The following is a 19,405-nucleotide window of genomic DNA, read 5'->3' as shown; positions in this document are numbered from 1 at the left end:
ACGACAGTTTCTTTTGGCGCCCAACGTGGGCTCTAGCAGAATCAAAACGATTTACTGCTGAAAATATTTTTTGAACTTGACTTTTTTCTGCAGTGTATCCTAGAAATGTTTATATGTTAGTGTTAAACGTTACAAAATCCACAGAAAAACTGAAGTAAATTAAATACAACTATTTCAGATAATTCTTTTATTGGAGTTTTACTGAAAGAACTAATGATGTAGTGTTACCCTGTTAGGAAAATGAAAGGTGAAAGTAAAGCTTTGAAGTGATTACCTACTGCTGCCAAATGCCATGTTTGCACTTTCCATGGTTCCACTAGATTTAATGCGTACAATTTTGATAGCTGAATTTGTGATGAGCAATAACAGAGCCTGTCTGTAGGGACATCTAAAAAGAAATTGCTAAAGAATGTATAAATTAAGAGTTTCTTCTGTGTTCTTGCTAACCTGTTTTCTTACCTCTTTTAACGCTGCTGTCAACACATTCAGCAAGAATGTTATAAGCAACTTGCCTATTTGTAAAACCTGTCCTGTTTAAGTGCTCTGAACTAGAAAAATGGTTCCCTTGCTTTTTATGATAATTTTATAGCCACGATATACTTTAAGATCTGTAACCCATGGGGAAAAAAGTGATCTTTTTCTGGGTAAAATAGCAAATACTTTATTTTTAATAAATACAAACTAAACAATATTACAGTGTAAAATTAATGTTGTGATTTATGTTGTTCCATAACCAGGGCGTCACTATGGAGCAGTAACTTGTGAGGGATGCAAAGGATTCTTTAAAAGGAGCATACGGAAGAATTTAGTTTATTCATGCCGAGGAACAAAAGACTGTGTCATTAACAAACACCACCGGAACCGATGTCAGTACTGTAGGCTGCAGAGATGCATCGCGTTTGGGATGAAACAAGATTGTAAGTGTGGATAACTGTAAATTATTTTAGCTGGCAGCTATGTTAAGGTTTGTGTTGTATTAATGTAAATTGTTGTCTTGGTTTTAAAATTTTAAATCATTGTATCTTTCTTCTTTAAAGAATTGCTACAAGTTTGGTGTATCAGAAGTCTGAAGTATTTTCAAGCATACATATTGCTTGATGAACTTCGTAAGCACATTGCACATGGTGGAAGTGAATGAATTGTTATTCCTAAGTGGCAAACATCAAGCATGTCTTCATCTTCAATTTACATATGCAGTTCAATTTTTCTATCTGTTAATTAAGCTACTGAACATTTTGGATCCTTCTACCTTCTTGTTACGTTTTCCACAGCTGAGATTACTGGCAATTGCTGTTCACTTCTGGCTAAGCTCTACAGACATTTATTCACCAGGCAGAGATACATAGTGAGCCAGAGTTCAGCTCCTACTGATTTCTGCAGATTTCAAGTTTCTTTTTAGATTTCCATATATTGGATGTAGTGATACTGCAATACCACAGCAGTATCATAATGCTGAATATGCAGAAATTCAAGCAATGCACAAATTCTTCAGCCCCAATACTGCCACGCTGTTGATAAACAAGCAGTATTAGTCTTGGGCTTTGCTCTCTGTCATCCAGCTCTATTTTGCTGTCCTCCTTGAACCTCTGTGGGCATCCTCTCCTTACAGCACTGCTTCTGTCAGCAGAAACCAGGAACATTTTTTCCAGCACAGAGGAAATGAATTCAGGAAAGAAGGAGAAGCTGGGACGGTGGAAGGGAATCTTTGCCGCTTTACCCTCTAGTTCAGCTGGCAATGTTTTGCCCCTCCACAGAAGACTTTTCAAGCAGAACAAATCGCTGGGGTTGGGGATGAGAAGGCAGGAAAAGGATCTCTGGGTCATGGGGGAATACTGAGCGGAGGAGAGGATTGTTTTGGGGTAAGAAGTCTCATTCTTCAGTAGAGTGGGAAGAGGAAGGAAAACTCAGAGCCACCTGTACTGTAGGTCCCTCAGTGGAGTTATTTATCCCTTGAAGAAAACTTGGCCCATTCTCAGCAAACTCGGATCCAGCTAGTGAGTACAGGGTTAGCTAAGGAAGATAAGACTTTTGTCTCCACCTCCCACCCTTTCAAAGCACGTTAGTGGGTTACGGGCTAGCTTTAATGGTATTATCAATACTTGATAATGTTATAACATTTGGGTTTATGATACTTACCAATGTAAAAATTCAATTAGCATCACAGTCTACTACTAACTTGAAAGCTTTTAAATTTTTCTCTAGTTACACATTTTTCAGATCTGCACAATTGAGAAAAAAAAGTCAGGTTTTTTCCTATTTGCCTTTGTGTTTTTAAATAATGAGCATTCAGGATTGCCTTTATAGGCTCAGATAGTTTCTATGTGCGGTTCAATGTTAAAGAGGCTGTGTTTGCCAGTAGCTAATGCTTATCAGGCTGGTGAATTGGTGCATGTTTTAAACTACGTATAGGCCTTGTTTGTATCTCTCTTTAAGGATCTTATTCCAATCTATAAAATAACTTGCACCACTTCAAAATATGTGGAAGAACAACTTACTGCATTTTTTTAAAAAAGAATAGTACTTTGTAAATATCTGTTATAAATTTATGTTTTACACTTACAATGCTGTTAGGTTATTTTTTCCAGAAATTAGATTTTCCTTTGAAACTTTTAAAATCAAACTGTGAACCTTTGGGATTTTTCTTCTATTTTTTTTGGCTTTATCCTGTACACCTAGAGAGTTACCTATAATGTATAATACTGTAAGTTTCATTTTAATGTTCTTTAATCCATTCAAAGCAAGGTGATGTATCTGTAGGCTAAAGCCCAGATTCATTCCACCTAGTTTCACTGAGCAATTCAAACTGAAAATCTGCTGCTTCTCTGAAATTAGTGTTTGTGAGTCAGGATGTCGCCCAGATCTTAAATGATCTTTACTGAACTTTGTCAATATCCCTTTCCCTCTGTATTGTCCAAAGTCCTAACTTGAGAAGCTTCTTTAAGTGTACAAAGTTATGCGGGTTCAAGTCAGACCCACAATCCATGGAAAAAGGGTGCCATGAGTCCTCTAGAAATATGCTGGGACTGTGGGATAATGAAATTGAGGGAAGGAAAAGCCATAAGCCTCAACTTAAAATCCAAGTTAAAAATAAGGTACAAGGGGATTTCTTGCTTTATTGGAACTTGGAAAATGTAGTGTCTTATGTTTGGTCTCGGACTTTGACTAGTACCTCATTTCATTAAGAACAAATCAAATTCATGTTATTTTTAGGCAAGTTGTTAGCTTACTGGTTATAGGATTTTTTGAAGTTATTTTTCAGAATCGTTATTAAAACTGCAGATGAAATACAGAGAGGAAAAGAGAATTATTTCTTAGTCTATTATTTAGGATGTGACTTAATACTTGCATATTTGTTTATTAGCTGTGCAGTGTGAGAGGAAACCTATTGAAGTGTCAAGAGAAAAATCTTCAAACTGTGCAGCTTCTACAGAGAAGATCTACATTCGGAAAGATCTTCGTAGTCCATTAGCTGCAACTCCAACTTTTGTAACAGACAATGAAACAACAAGGTATGTACGTTATACTCGGAAGCAGCCATCTCTGTTTCCTGAAACAGGAAAAATTAATTTAAAATTGATCAAGAATTAAAATGTGTGCTGTTTTCTGTCAGATCAACAGGTCTGCTGGAATCAGGAATGTTTGTTAACATTCATCAGTCTGCAATAAAAAGTGAGCCTACTGTGCTGATGACTCCAGATAAGGTACCTGATGATATGACTGATACATTAAGTACAGTTGATTGCTGTAGGGTGTTCTGTTTTATTGTTGTAATGGATAGGAACCTAGCTGAGAGTTGATTCCCACTCATGACTGAGAGACACGCTGAAGTATGTTTTTGACAGAGTATTCGATAAAGTATATGTATTTATGTTCATTGTGACTATTTGTTGGAAAGAGGCAGGAAAACATAAGGGTGCAGGTGTTCTATGACCTTCATACTTCACTGCACCGAGGTGTCTGGACAGTGCTCTCAGTGTGGACAACAGGGAGATCATGAGAAACTCATGGCCCCACGAGTAAACAATGATGGATCTGGCATAAAGCCAGTTGTTTTCTAAGGTATGAAAGTGGGACCCTCTTGTAGGTGAATCCGAAGCCTCACCTGTGGGTGGACGCACCGCACAGGAATTTTCCCAATTACCTGAGACTCCTGGCATTGGCTGCAGTGGGGCTTCCCAGCTCGAAGTGTGGGCCTGGATGATGATTCAAGTGGTAACTGGTGATGCACTACATCTTAATCGCTGTTCTCTGTATGCAGTAGTGATTTGTTGTATTGCTAATTTTCCTCTGTGCTCTGTGTGTGTGTATATATATATCTGATTTGCTTTATAGTGCTTGTTTACTCTGAATATATATGTAGAGATATATAGCTGATTCATGTTAGTTTGCTTTAGTGTACTTGTTTAATAAACTGTGCATGTTATATAGCTAGTGTGGGTTCATTTTGTTGAGTACCCTGCCTGTTCACAGAACAGTTGTGCTTCTGTTATGTTAAATTCATTTTCGGAACGTTCCTTTACAACATTAGCCAGTGTTGTAAATGCTTTCTCTTCTGAAGAATGCTTCTCATATAGAATGCCTCATATAGAAGAACATACTGTCATACTGAAGAATGTCATATGTGAAGTATGTCATATGTTGTACTGAAGAATGTCATATGTGAAGAATGCTTCACATAACAAAAATACTAAAAACTCTGCAAAGTAAATGCCTTCCTCCACCTTTTTAAAGAGCTTTAAAGGCTGCATTATTTTATTGTGTAATGGGAAATCCTGACACTTGGATGTTTCTTTTGTACCAATAAAATGAGGTGTTTGCAAAATCTCCGTGGATTATCACAGTGCATTTCATAAATACTAGTAGGTTTTTTCCTACAAATCATTAATTTTTTGTAAAGCTATTAAGAGCTATCTTGGGAACAATCTTACTTGAGCTAGTTTTCTTTCGTTTCCATTTTGTTGCACATACTGATCCACTAAAGCCATGTAGTTACTTCTCTACACATGCACAGTAGGAAGCTTTTGTGTTTTTCTAGCTGATACTAAATTACCTCATACTGTTTTACTACATTTTGCCTCACTTGCTCTGTCTGCAAAGGGCCCCATCAAAGGTCGTGTATTCCATTTCACTTTTCTAGCTCTGTTCTGTCAGTAGAATATGACAGTGCAAGTTAAATGACATGTAGCGTGCTGATCATTATTTGTCATGACAAATGCATGGTTACTTGTCTGTAATCATGCACTTTTCCTACATACATATTTCTGTGGAGTGGGAAACATGTTTTACTGCCTCTGAGCTGCTGCTCAGTACTGAATCACTTTGTTCCCTTGCAGTTAAATAAAGACATAAAACCCCAAAAGGCCACAGCAGAATTCTTTTTCTGCATGCTTTTAAAGGTGACTTTTTATCTATTTCTTCTTTTCAAACATTCTTTTACCCTATTGCAACTGACTCATTTACACAAAGAAGGAAGATGATAAAAATATAATCTAGTTTGAACCCAGGACAAGTTTTATAGTCCAGTGACTGACTAGTGGGTGGAGATCATAACTTCTCTTCCTGCATTTGCTTACCATTTGTAATACTCTTTCTGAAATTATTAGATAGTTATTGCTTGTAAAAGTAAATGCCTATATGTTGCATATTTTAGAAGCAGTGCAGTGTCTAATTGCTGCATTATGATCACCCATTTACTAAAACCAATAATTTTCTTACAGGTCTTTTCACATGCTCAATTCTTCATTTATGTAGAAGTTAGATTCTTCTATAGCAAGTTAACTGCTGCCAATGTATACTTTTTCCCTTAGGTTGAAGCATGTCAGGGAGATCTAAGTACGCTGGCAAACGTGGTGACTTCATTAGCAAATCTCAGTAAATGCAAAGACATGTCACAAAGCAGTACAGAGCTATCTATGATCGAGAGCTTAAGTAATGGAGATGCATCATTATCTGAACTCCAGCAAGAAGAGCAAGCTAGTACTGATGTTACAAGGTAAGGCATGTTACACTTGAAAAGATTATTCTTTTTGAGAAGGTCTCTGTCAATTCAGAACGTTAATTAAATGCTCACAATGTTGAAAAGTTATCTGCATTAAAAATAACAGTAAAGCAGCCTAAGCTCATATAGAACATAAATCTTGTAGGATTCTTCCAAGTGAAATCATAATTAAGTTCTTTAATTGTTTCTAATCAAAATTCATTTCAGTGTGTTACGGCTGATTTTCTTACCTTTTGGTTTGCCTTAATAATGTGTGTTAGATCTTACTACAGTCTAAGTACTTTGTGTCATCCTGGAAAGCTGTTTCTTAGAGATCCCATCTGTGTAATTAGTTTATTGCCTGGAACTATTAATCTCCTTAAAAGCTTGAAAAACATTTTCTTTCTACACAGAATTCCCAGAATTCCCACCATCAATACAAATACATTCACTGAATGTCATAACATAAGAGAATAATTTGGGTTGGAAAGGTCCTTAAATATCATCTAGTTCCACCCCCACCTTGCCATGGGCAGGGACGTCTGCCACTAGACCACGTTGCTCAACGCCCCATCTAACTTGACTCTAAACGACTCCAGGAATGGGGCAGCCACAGCTTCTCTGGGCAACCTGTTCCAGTGTCCCACCACACTCATCATATGGAATTTTAGTCCTAATGTCTAATCTATATCTCCCCTCCTTCAGTTTAGAGCCATTCCCCCTTGTCCTGTCACTACATGCTCTTTTAAAAAGTCCCTCTCCAGCTTTCTCGTAGGGCCCTTTTAGGTACTGGAGAGCTGCTCTAAGATCTCCTGAAGCCTTTTCCAGGCTGAACAACCCCAGCTCTCTTAGCCTGTCTTCACAGGAGAGGTGCTCCAGCCCTCGGATCATCTTTGTTGCACTCCTCTAGACGTGCTCCAAGTAGCTCAAATATTTTTCGAATTTGTGGTTTGCACTGGTTTTAACAGAGCCATTTGGGGAAACATATGTGTAAGATATTCTGAGTAGTCACTCATGTTCTTCCTTGGTTCTTATCTCATGGAAGCTTCTGACAGGTGCGCAAGTAATACTCCTTTACCACACCATCTACATTGTACGTGCTCTTTTGAAAATGCACATGTGGCGTAAATCCATCAAAGAAATATATTGCTGTATAGTGAAGTTGCTTGTACTGACTGAACCACTTGATGTGGTTTTGGACAACCTGATCGAGTTCAAGATGTCCCTGCTCATTGCAGGGGCGGTTGGACTAGATGACCTTTGAAGGTCCCTTCCAACCCAAACTGTCTGATTCTGTGAAATAACAGTATTTCCCCTGTGGTTTCTACTGCTTTGTGTATTCTGCAAGCAGTATGCATTTTTTTCTGCTCCTTTCTTTCTGTGCTGCTTCGAAAGTCAATGTGAAGTTATATAGGTGTTGATTTGGCCTTTTGCTGTGTCATCCTAGGTAAAGAATATAAGAATGTGCTGTTCAAATAGTATTGTTGTATGTGCTGATAAACTTCATTTCAATAGTACGGATTTTCAAAAAGCTGTACTAATCTTTCATTATTTCCTGGCACTTTCAGATACTTGCTTTTGCCAGCTTCAGTGCTTCTGTTCAGTTTTAGACATCTGTCTATGGAAACACATCCAGTTCTCTCAGCCAGAGAGCTTGAAAGAGCTCTGACTCAGCTTAATGCACACCCTTGTCCAGTAGGCTACCTGACAGATTTACAGTGGGGAGGTTCAAGTTAAGTACTCCTGTGAAAGGAAGCAGAACCCAAGCAGGAACTACAATTTTTTTATATAAATCTTTGCCAGGCCCTTTGCCAGCTTGATCTAACAGGCACAGATGTTCACTGGAGAAAAGGAGTTTAAGGGATTTCAGGAAGCAAGTTTTATCCATCTGTTCTTTTCTTGTATTTAACTATATTCCATTGCTGAAATTCAGATCTTCTAGCAGAAGTCCAATAATATAGCTTCTACGGCTTACTATGAATGCATTCCCTTTATGCCTACTTTCTGTACGCTGGAGACAGAAAATGTCCCGTGTGTGTCTGTGTAGTCCACTTACATCTGTTCAGTCCACTTGTGCCTGCCCCAGTCACCCTCATGCGCACATCAAGATATGCAGGCTAGTTAGGGCCTAAACCTAGTTCACTTACCATCACAAGCCTGAGGCAGTGACACTTAGGCAATGTCAACAGCTCTTTTATTGTGATGTTTTGTTTGGTTGTAAATAGTTATGTCAAATATAGTAAACATTATGGGGTTTTAGCATGTTAATGAATTTAGATAGCTAGGGACTGTGGGGGAAGAGAAGGTGGCAAAGTTCTAGATTGGACTTCAGCATTAAATCAGTGATTGTAGACTCGGTGGTAATAAGCATGTCTCTATGAGAATCAGCTCTACATACAAGCTGATAATCAGCTTTTGTAAAGTTTTCAGGCCTCAGTGAAGTTCTTCATGCAATGCTGTATACAAATAATACTGCTCTCGGGATATGTCATCTCTCTGTAGGCAGTGATCAAGTCTGTATGATTTTGATTGAAGATACATCAGTGGTGGCTCTCAAGTGTCTTTCTGAACAGCAAAACATCAGATCTGTTATCAAGCAGCAAAATAATGAGTAATCTATATCTCTGCTTGTCCTGTCATCTCCCCTGTAATGTTTGTGCATGTGACAGAACTCAAAGCCCCACATAAAAGGGTACTAAGGATGGTATTGAAAGCATGAGAGTGCTTTCTCTCACATATTTAAAAATGGGCTTTTCAAAGTAAGTTGTATCACCTAACCACAGAAAAAATCTGTAAAATCTCTATGTGCATTAAGTTGTTTTTATAGCAGCCTGATGATCATGTCCTCAGAGCGCTCATGCCAGCGTTCTCAGTAAACATCACTGAAGAGATCTTGAAAGGCAAACTGTGATTCAGCAGCACAGTCAATATGTCAAAACTGTGAATTTGTTGGCAACTAGTGTGAACAGGATCTGCTGCTAATTTTTGTTTCAGAGCCTCTGTAACTTCGGAGTTTTCAGGGATTTTGTTTGGTGGAGTGTCAGGAAAAGCACACTGCTGACAAGATTTTGTTTTCCTCATCTTTTTTTTTTCCTTTGAAACAGCTAAGTACAGGTTTCAGGTAAGTGCAGGTGCCTCCTGAAAGAGTCTCTAAAATTAAATCTTCTTTTCTTTTTGTTTGTTTGGTTGTTGTGATCTTACAGGGCATTTGATACTCTTGCAAAAGCATTAAATCCAGGGGAGAGTGCAGCATGCCAGAACTCGGAAAGTATTGATGCTAGTGTACAGCTGATTGGTGGAGAACCAAGCATGAATATCGTTGAAATAGAGGGACCACTACTCAGTGACGCACATGTAGCATTCAGGGTACTTAATATCTTTTTACTATTGACTATTTATAATCATTTTAACATAGTAATATAAAATAATGATCTGATTAAATCTTATTTTGAATTTCTTAGAAGAGCAATGATTTGTTCAGGTATTGTCATTCCTTTCTGGTGAATGCACTGCTTTTGTTCACTGGTTACCTGTTGGCTTGGGAAAATGTGCAGCTCTCTGCAGTGGTTTAGCTGCACTGTTTCTTCTGTAGCTTCTTTAAAAATACAAGGCAATCCATGCAAAAGGATTTACATAGAGAAGTGTCACACAAAGCAGTCAGCATCCTCATTCTCCTTTCATAACAGGTGGATCTGACACAATCTGCAACTGGATTTTGAGACTCTTCAGCGTATTTGCCAGTTCTCCTTTGTGATTATCTCATATTTATTTAAAAAACAATTTTACTTTTTCACTTACAAGAAACTCTTAATTTTTTTCTTGTCTTTTTTTGTGAGGAAAGTAGGATAACTGACTTGAACTTCTTTTTTTTCCTTTGTTTGCCAGCTCACCATGCCTTCTCCTATGCCTGAATATCTTAACGTTCACTATATCTGCGAGTCTGCCTCCAGGTTGCTTTTCTTGTCCATGCACTGGGCACGTTCCATTCCATCTTTCCAAGCTTTAGGGTAAGCGTCTGGTTACTCTCTTCCCTTTGTTGTGAATATGCACTTTTAAAGTTTTTATTTTCACTGTCGTCTTCATGGACATGTTAAAATATAAATGTACTTAGTAAAACTTTTACAGATCTTTGTCATGGAGGTAAGTTTTCTGAATCAAAATTACTTCCAACTTCAGTCCAGTTCAGGTTGGGTTTTGAAGGAAAAAGGAGATTTATAACAAGCAAATGCCTACACACTGCTGCTACTGTAATAATTTTTTAGTAAACAGGACTTCCTATTATTTTCTTGATAGCTACTTCCCAAAGGTGCTTATCAGGGAGAGACCAAAAAGCAGCTCCTCTGTGAATCCCCAAATGTCATCTTTGTAGGTGAATTAGGAGTAATCATTTTGCCTTTAATAACCTGTATGAAGAAGAGGGGTAGCTAGGTTCAGCAAGCATTCAGGATGAAGTTGATTACTTTCAGAGGATTTTCCAAAAACAAATAGTTGCTGTAACCAGAAAGTAAGTCTTATTATTCTTTGTACAGTTTCTATAACATCCTGCTGGTGCTGCAGAATTCAGTTAAGCTAAATGTATTAGTGCATTGCCAATCGTTATGAGAAAAGCAGCATGAGGAAAAAGTAATTTATGTATTTTCAGAAGTAATTTTATGAAGACACAAAAGGTACTGTATCAGCTCTTGATGCAAATGGAGTATAAATCATGTTTGTCCGTTCTCATCTACAGTGTTTTTCTGTAATTCAATGTCAAAATAGTGTATGACTGGCAGCAAGGGAATTTGTTTTTAAAGTGAGGGATTGTCCCCTTTTCCAGGAAGGCTGTCAAAAGCAGGATGAGCTGTGATTGCCACTTGTATTTACTCAGATGTTTAAGGCAAATGATTCTACTTTGTTTAAGGAAGGATACTATATTATGTGTAACTGAAGCTGTGTTTTGGAGGAGGAAGAAATAAAACTATAAAGTTAAAACAGTAGCAAGGGTAAAAAGTCAGGTAAATACAATGTTTTATTTTAGTAGAAATTGTTGGCCTGCAGAATTTAAAAATATGTAGCAAATTAACATATTATCCTGTGTCACTGTGGATCACGTTTTTAAAAGGTTTTTAGAACAGAGAGACACTGCAAATTAGTGTTTATAACAACAAATAGGAATTGCTTTTTAAAAATAAAACATTGTACAGAAGACCTCTCTCTCTGAAAAGAGGTAACAAGAAATGCTGATAGAAAATCTGTGGGTTTTTTTAATGTGTTACCTTCCAGTACATTTTTCTGTCTGAATTAAAACCATGGAGGAATAGGCTGTCTTAATAGTGTTAATATTCACCATTTACAGTCCCAGTCAAGATTATGGGCAACAGTATATTTAAACACAGTTTAACATAAATATGCAGTTTTCCTTTTGAAGAGCTTAAAATACTAACTTTTTTCTCAATGGAGATTTATTTGAAACTGATGCAGCTTTTTTTTTTAAGTTTGAGCACATTATGTTCTATAATTTTGACTTTCAGAAGGGTGACTCATTGCACTTTAAAAATGAAGAGAAATTCACGGTACTAGTAATTAAGAGAAGTTGATGAGCCAAAACAAAACCATAGTAATAGTTTCATAAAGAAGATTGATAATTCTGTTCAGGTGGTTCCCTCCTCAGGCGGTGTTTTCCTTAGTCCCGGCAAGATAGTTGGCTTTGGCATACTGATGCAGTTAATGATAGCAAATTACTGCTTAGTTCATCTTCCTCCATTAGGATCTCTGTAAGCAAGAGAGATTCCTACAGAAATGTTTATCAGGCTGGTTACAGGTTTTTCTTTTCTTTGAGGCTGCTTAGGTTTGGTCAGCTGGTTCTCATCTAAATTCAATCATCCGGTTCTGCTCTGAGTTCCATCTGCCATAAAGGCACTCTATATGATACATTTCTCTACAGACATACCATCTCAGTAGCCAGTAAACCCTATTTTCACTGTTCCTCAGCATATTACCTTTGACAGGAGTTGAATGAGGATGTGACAAATATGTGTTAGAAGCTGCATGTACAGTGTCATGTCTACCATAACAGGAACTTGATCATTCATAGTAAAAAAACATTGCCGTAGGTAAGCTCTCTGTAATCCAGTACAGGACAAGTGTACATTAATCTGTCATTTGGCCTATTAGTATTGCAGTAAATCATCAGAAATGTTCTTGAAGATTACATCAATGTTCTTGCAAAAATCCATTCCATTGTATTTTTGTAGTTGAAATCCTAGCTTTAATATGCTTTTCTTCTTTGATAGGTCTTGTGCTTCTTTTAAATTTGCATTATTTATATTTACTGGCTAAAACTGTGAAACCTGGTACCTGAAATTGACTCCTCACTGCTAGGATTTCCTTTTTAAGGTACTGAGCTCTTGTTAAGCTCTATAAGTTAGAGATGCTTGGCAGTACTCAAAGTTACATTACTAATATGGAAGTGCCTGAATATGGATTGATATACTTAATTTTAAGCTTCAGTATTTGGGGGAAAAAAATGACTACAAATGAAATGTAATTTAAGGACTAATTCTTACAGCAAAGAAATTCTCATGACTTCTGTTTACACTTTGAAGTCTTGTATTTCAAACTCTTTTCCAGATATGAAAGTGATACAGAAAATAGCAGCCAGGAAGCTCAGTAACTTGATCTCATGTTTTCCATTTCACATGTATTTTTAATCTGAAAATTACACCAACCTGCCAGATTTCAAGTATAACAAAACCCCCAAAACAACGAACAAACCAGACCTTTGAGTCTATTCTACACCCACAGTACAGGAACAATGCAAACTTTTTTGTCTATGCATGCAAATGTTACTCAAAAATCAGTGTAAAACCTAAGGAAACTAGTATGATGGAATACGCCTAGACATTAAATGACTGTAGCTTCAGCTTGCATTTACTGTCACTGCAGCTTTTGTGATAGAAATCCATCCATCCTCTTCTAGGTCATTAAACCAAAAATTACTGCTTTACAAAAGTCACTGTAAACCAGGTACTTTAGTGTTAGTATGTAAATAAAACTGTTTCTGATGTAAGCTTTCATTTTGGTACTGGTTGCAATGGTTGAAATAGATGAATGTTTCATGACATGGTCCTGAAATAAAAAAAAATGTGAATGCAAATGGCTGGGATTTTTAACTGAAATTATTGTAATTTTCAATAGGCAGGACAACAGCATATCATTAGTAAAAGCCTGCTGGAATGAACTTTTTACACTTGGTCTTGCACAATGTTCGCAAGTTATGAATGTGGCAACTATATTAACTGCATTTGTTAATCACCTTCATGGCAGCTTACAGCAAGGTAAGATGTATGATGTACTCACTGCCAGTCTTGGGGAATTACTTTATGGTTTTTAAGCTTTGAGCTGTGCAGAAGCTTTTGCTTATCCTTCAGTTGTTAATGAAAATTTACTGTTTATAGAGTTTTGATGTTACTGTAGAAAATACAGTCTGCAAGATGGATTTGTTTTAACAATTTCACAAAAGTCACCTATGCTAATACTTAACCTCCAAATTAAAAAGAAGAAATTGTCCATCTGTCTAATGTAGGTTAGCATTTTCCAGAGCTGTTTTTAGTGTGTGTCTATGCAATGTCTAATAGTGTTCTGCTGTTCTGTTAATACTGTCAGCTCAAATTAGGAATATTTCAGGCAGCATCAACGTTAAGAACACAAGTGTTGTGTGAATATGATTCCTCTGCTTCAAGGGTATAAAGTAAAGAATGACCCACCTGTCCTTGCTGTTCATAGCTGTGAAACAAAGCAGGCAAATGCCAACTTGGTGGCGTACTTCCTTCGCATAACTTGGCTTGTTGACTTCTGTACACTAGCTTTAGACTACATGCAAGTCTTCAGCATCTTCACAAACCATACTTTGTACTTTATTAATCCTACAGCCTGCATCTTTTGCATATTTTTCTTTCAAATGAAAGAGATGTCAGCTGCCTCCCCTTTCATTTACAGCAAAGGAAATGTTCTTCTGAGCACTAGAGGAGTCCTTGATAATCTTCTTTGTGTGCTTGTCAACATTTACAAGGCTGTTAGCACTAAAAGCTAAGCAATCAAAAATAGTGTAGTCTTCATCTGCTCATAGTCTTAATGTATTTTCAATAAGGTGGATTCACATACAAAAATTTTCAGGCTTAACTAGATTTTGGCGTTATTTGCTGTTATGTGTATGAAAATTGACTGTTGTTGGTGCTATGCAAAAACAGATTGGTAAAATGTAGAAAAACAGGCCACCAGACTGTAGATTTTTGGTTTTTTCCTCTCCCTTTATGGTGAGGGTATTAAAGAATTGTTTCTGAGGGGGTCTTTGTGTTTTAAAAATAGCCACAAGATCCTCCTGTAAGTAGCAATAGTTTATAATTAAAACCAATTGATTAAACCACTAAATGTACTGGATCAGCTAAAGATAATCCCAGATCTGTGAATGTCTTTAGAAGGGATACAAATGGAATTTCTGAACTTACTTTGGTCTATATAATTTTTAAGCATGTTCACCAAAAAAGGTATTGTAGTAATTAGTCACATTTTTATCATTACTACAAGTATATATTTTTGCTATTTAATTTGAATGCGAAAAATCAGAAATTTATAATCAATATCTTCCAGTTGTGTAGCATGCCAGCTGTAGCATCTCCAAGAGCTAGCAAGTTTGTGGGGCCCAGGGACCCTAGTTTGATGAATTGTGAAGGGAACAGGATTTTCAGGCTGCTTAGTTATTGCTGACCCAAGGGGAACACCAACTGCACATTCCCCTAGATGCAAATCATGAAAGGTATATAGTGCACATTCTTTTTCAGCAGTAGCATGGGTTTGGACTGACTAAAATAACCAATGAAACTGTACACTAACCTAATCTCATGGCATCTGACCCATAGACATAGGGTACCGATCTGCAGTAGCACTGTGTTACTTGCTTGTAGGTAGTCTTTCCCTTCCCCAGATCATTTCAAGTTCTAGTCCACCGGATTACTGGAAGCTTTAGTGGCAGGAAGAGACCTAATTGTACAATGTGGTGGGGTGGGGGAAAGCTTGTTACAGTTTGTAATTGTTGGTGTCAAGATGTTCAGACCCAGTAAGAGTTCATAGTCAGCACAGATTTCCCACTGACTCTTAATAAAATCTTTAAAAATCCAGTGTGACCATATTTTGTGCATGTGCATTAACTCAGGGGGCTTATATTTATGTGTGTATTGACTCAGATAAGCTGCCAACAGACAGAGGAAAACTAGTAATGGAGCATATCTTCAAACTGCAAGAGTTCTGCAACAGCATGGTGAAGCTTTGCCTAGATGGATATGAATATGCATATTTGAAAGCAATCGTCCTCTTCAGTCCTGGTATGTAACTATTCCAAATGTAAAACTTTATGCTATTTTTTGCTATGTAACTTCTGCCTGTTTCACTGTATGCAGTTACTGGCACCTGTGTTGCTTCATTTGTTGAGGAATCTTGGAAGATTTGTAATGAGGACTGTAGGAAGAGGAGGGTTAATCTTTAAATAGTTGAATGCTGCTTTGGAGACTTTTGCTTTTGCCTCTGCTATTGTTGTTTTTAAAATATTTATTTATCACTTTTTAATTCTGTGCCTCCTTTCTGGGATACTTTCTCTGAGGACCTATAGTTTAGTTTTCGGAAGTCTTGCTCTTGCGCATTTGGCTGAGGTGGATTGAAAAGACAAGTCCTCTGGTTATGATAGTGACTGAATAAATTATCTAGTGCAATGTCTACTAGGATTCATGAGACAATCTGTTGGCCTGTCTGAAGAATCAGTCCTGATAGACACCAGAAAATATTTCTCTGTGAACCTCACACTTGCAAAGCAATACTTAATTACTTGTTTAGTCTGAAGTTAATTTGTCTCCTTCCAGTCAGATTTGATAACACAAAAGGTAGAAGGAAAAATATTTTGGGAAAAGGCTGTATCCAGTCACATGATTGAAATTAATTTTCTTTAGTTTACATGCTTTCAGGATTACATTACATATGATGTGTAGCTGCTTTCATGGCAATGTGTTGTCAATATTCTTGATCCTGTGAGCCACGTAACAAAATCCTCACATACCTGAAAGTCATGTTCAGTACCTATAGGGGAAAGGATGTTCTGTCAGTGATTCATAGGCCAGACATTATGATTTCAGGGATTTTTCTGCTCTGCTACAGGATGGGGCTGGGCTGCACATGTGGCAGAGTCCTAAGGTAAGAACATCTGCTTTAGTAGGCCCTGCTGATTTGCTGTCTTCCATAGCTGGAGACTTGAAGATTACTGAAAATCATCTATGCCAAGCCAGCTCTTTGACTGTCAGAAGACAGCCTTGGGCAAAGAGAGGAGTGTAAAGGAGTGCCAAGAAGACTTTGCATCTTTACAAGTGGCTGCTTGTCTACTAGCAGCGGTCTTCAGACTACTGTTTTCGAAAGTTGACTTCTAGCTGTGTTTCTGACATGGCTCTAAAAGCAGTATCATGAAGGGATGAATACTGCATGTTAATGACAGCTCTTCAAAATGTGTTCCTTCTGTGCAAACTTACTAACCTCTTGTCCTCTGCATTAATTTGAAGCCATGCTTTTGGAATGACTGAATAACTGTATAGGACAAAATACTCCTCTGTGAAGTGATGTGTTCAGGGAAGTCCAGTGTAGCACATAATTATTTTGAAAGCTTCTAGGCCAAAACCTCCTGGTTTTCTTAACAGAAGGCCATGTATTTGGAGAGGAGGAGCGATTGTTAGGAATAATCTTTTTATCTGACATCATTTGGCAGCTCATTTATGATCCCATTTCTGAAAAATAAAATGACATGATTTGTCACGCGACTATGACAGTAAAATATTTATGTTAAGATGGATGGATAATAAAAATTACAGACCATGTAAAGTGTTCAGAATTAGCAGATAATGATTTACAAACGTGACTTGGCAGTTAGGTTAATACCCTTTCATTTTAGCAAGATTTAGATTTCAAATGTTTAAGCTAAAAATAATGTTTAGCATATTTGCAAATTTCACACCAGACAGTTAGAAAAGAACAATCTGCTCCCAATCTTCTCCAGTTTTTAGGAAACAAGTGCTTCATAGCCTTTTATTCTGCTTTTTCCACTGATCTTAATTTTATTCTCTGCATCCCACCCAAATGCTATTTGTGTGTACAATATTCCAATAAACGTGAGTGTATTGAAACAATACTGTTCTACTGCTACACAGAACAGAGCTGTATGATCAAGATCGATGTAAATACTGCAAGCACTACATTTATTTCAACTCTTCAAAATTTATTTGAAAAGTTTATTGAATATGGCTGTATTTATAAAGAACTCAATAAAACATAAACAGAGAGGAAAAGAAGTATGAGTTAAAGCAGAGTCCTCCACTAAAACTGTAGAGTTACTACAGCTACCAAATGATTTCAGTATGCTTAGTTAGATAATCTGTATGGATTTTAGTCTGTTTTATCTAGAACAGGTATAACAATGTAGAGTGGGTTTGGGGTTGTTTTTTTTCTTTCAGATCATCCAGGTCTAGAAAATGTGGTACAGATCGAGAAATTTCAAGAAAAAGCTTACATGGAGTTCCAGGACTACGTCACAAAAGCATATCCAGATGATACTTACAGGTCTGTGAACTTACTTGATTGATTGATTCTCTTTTCAGAGCATTGGTGATTAGCTCTTGTAATAAGTATGTACGTTTTCTTCTTACCTCCTTAAAGGGAAGAAATGATCTTTAGAGCACTTCAAATATTACACAGGTACTCATACATATTATGAGTATTATTTACTCATTCATTTATTCATTTCCAAAATGAAATATTGGAAATAAATATCTTTAATGTTTGGATTGCACCTACTTGGAGTATTTCCTCATTTAGTCTAAGTCCAAACATTATACTGTCCCTGTAATTGACAGGTATGCTCACATTTTTTGTACTGTTAACGACATGACTGAACATAAATTTAATACTCTACTGATTTAAATATTTAAGCCTTTCATGAATTAGATACAGCAAATTTTGGCCAGTATCGTCCCTTGTTATTTTTCCCTCTTACTGATAGCTAACATGATTGTAACACCAAAATCTGCGACTAGAACTAACACTTTCTACCCAACTTGTTTTCTAGACTGTCTAGACTTCTTCTCCGATTGCCTGCTCTGAGGCTGATGAGTGCTGCCATCACTGAAGAGCTGTTCTTTGCAGGACTAATTGGCAACGTTCAGATTGACAGCATCATCCCATATATTCTGCGAATGGAGTCAGCGGACTACAACTCTCAGATCGTCAGTCATACCGTATAAAAGTACCAGTCAAGGATTCTGTACCATGGCAGTCATGGTGATGTAAATGCATACCCTGTCTCCAAGAGATGGCAATAAGCCTTCCCATGCACCTTTTCAAAGAAGGCTAATATTCCTCCTTTCCAGTACACTTGGGAAACATGATGAAGTATATTAAGGAATATAGGATCACTTCCTATTTTTCATCTGAACTTCGAGGACTTGTAAATTAACTTGGTATCTGAAGAAAGTCAAGAATTGTCCATCCTATTTTTGTAGATAGATGAACTTGGAATATTTGTTTATGAAGTACATGCTTGTGAAGAAACTGAAGAAGCTTTGACTGAGCTAAGGTATCTCAACATAGTTTGATGTTTTAGAGAAATAAATTAACTTTTCTCTCTGAGTTGTGTTTTCATTGTTTTGCTGCTAGTTCTTTCTGACTGATCAAATGGAAAATACATGATCAAACATCCTGAAAAGGCCAGTGTTTCCATGGAAACAAGACCGTTATAACTGAACTTAGTTTTCCAGTTGTTTTCAAAGAGAGATTTGTTTCTTGTTGAGTGAAACACTGGACACCATTACAGTGCAGGGAAAGTAGAGAAAGTTCACGTTTTAAAATACCCTGGTGAGAGCTTGCTGCAGTTGATCAGTACTGACTGTTCTGTGGGTTCAGTGGAATACTGTGTTGTAGTAGTACCTCTTGGTAGACATCACCTGTTTTATACTACGGAAAACGAACAGAGAAGCGTATACTGCAGGTATTCAAAGACAGCATCGTCCTGGTTTTTCTAGTCTTAGAAGTTAAAGCTTTTTCACATTACCATTTCCTCTGTCACTTGGTGCACAACAATGGAGGCATTCTAGATGCCTCTTAATTTGCGTTCATGTCTTCATATTTTTATTATTGTTAAGCCTTTGGCTATGTAGTTCTCTTTTCCAACCAGTCTCATATGCTTATTGTTTGAATTTGAGTTTGTCAAATCCAGTGCCCCTCCCTATGGGAGCATGGTCTCAGCTGCTTTTCCTTTCCTTATTAGCAGTGGATCTAGATCCTTCATGTATGTTGCCTGAATCATACATACGTCATAGCTTCATCTAAGGATGGTTTTTTCCTATCCTGAGGCATGTGTGCCTC

At 37.2% G+C, this 19,405-nt stretch overlaps 1 protein-coding gene across 1 annotated transcript; it reads left to right on the top strand.

Annotated features, from left to right (window-relative positions):
- Window positions 1-737: 737 nt before the first annotated feature.
- NR2C1 (nuclear receptor subfamily 2, group C, member 1) lies at window positions 738-18,667 on the top strand (the record flags this gene model as incomplete). Its single annotated transcript, XM_010019409.1, has 10 exons — window positions 738-917; window positions 3,362-3,509; window positions 3,611-3,701; window positions 5,808-5,992; window positions 9,181-9,343; window positions 9,863-9,984; window positions 13,154-13,293; window positions 15,199-15,336; window positions 17,500-17,605; window positions 18,111-18,667. Coding segments are annotated over 10 exons (1,448 nt in total), but the record flags the coding sequence as incomplete, so codon positions are not given.
- Between the last annotated feature and the right edge of the window lie 738 nt (window positions 18,668-19,405).

The sequence above is a fragment of the Nestor notabilis genome, unplaced genomic scaffold, assembly GCF_000696875.1.
Source record: "Nestor notabilis isolate BGI_N333 unplaced genomic scaffold, ASM69687v1 scaffold5278, whole genome shotgun sequence".
NCBI classification, from domain to species: Eukaryota; Metazoa; Chordata; class Aves; order Psittaciformes; family Psittacidae; genus Nestor; species Nestor notabilis.
This window is presented reverse-complemented; position numbering and strand designations above follow the sequence as displayed.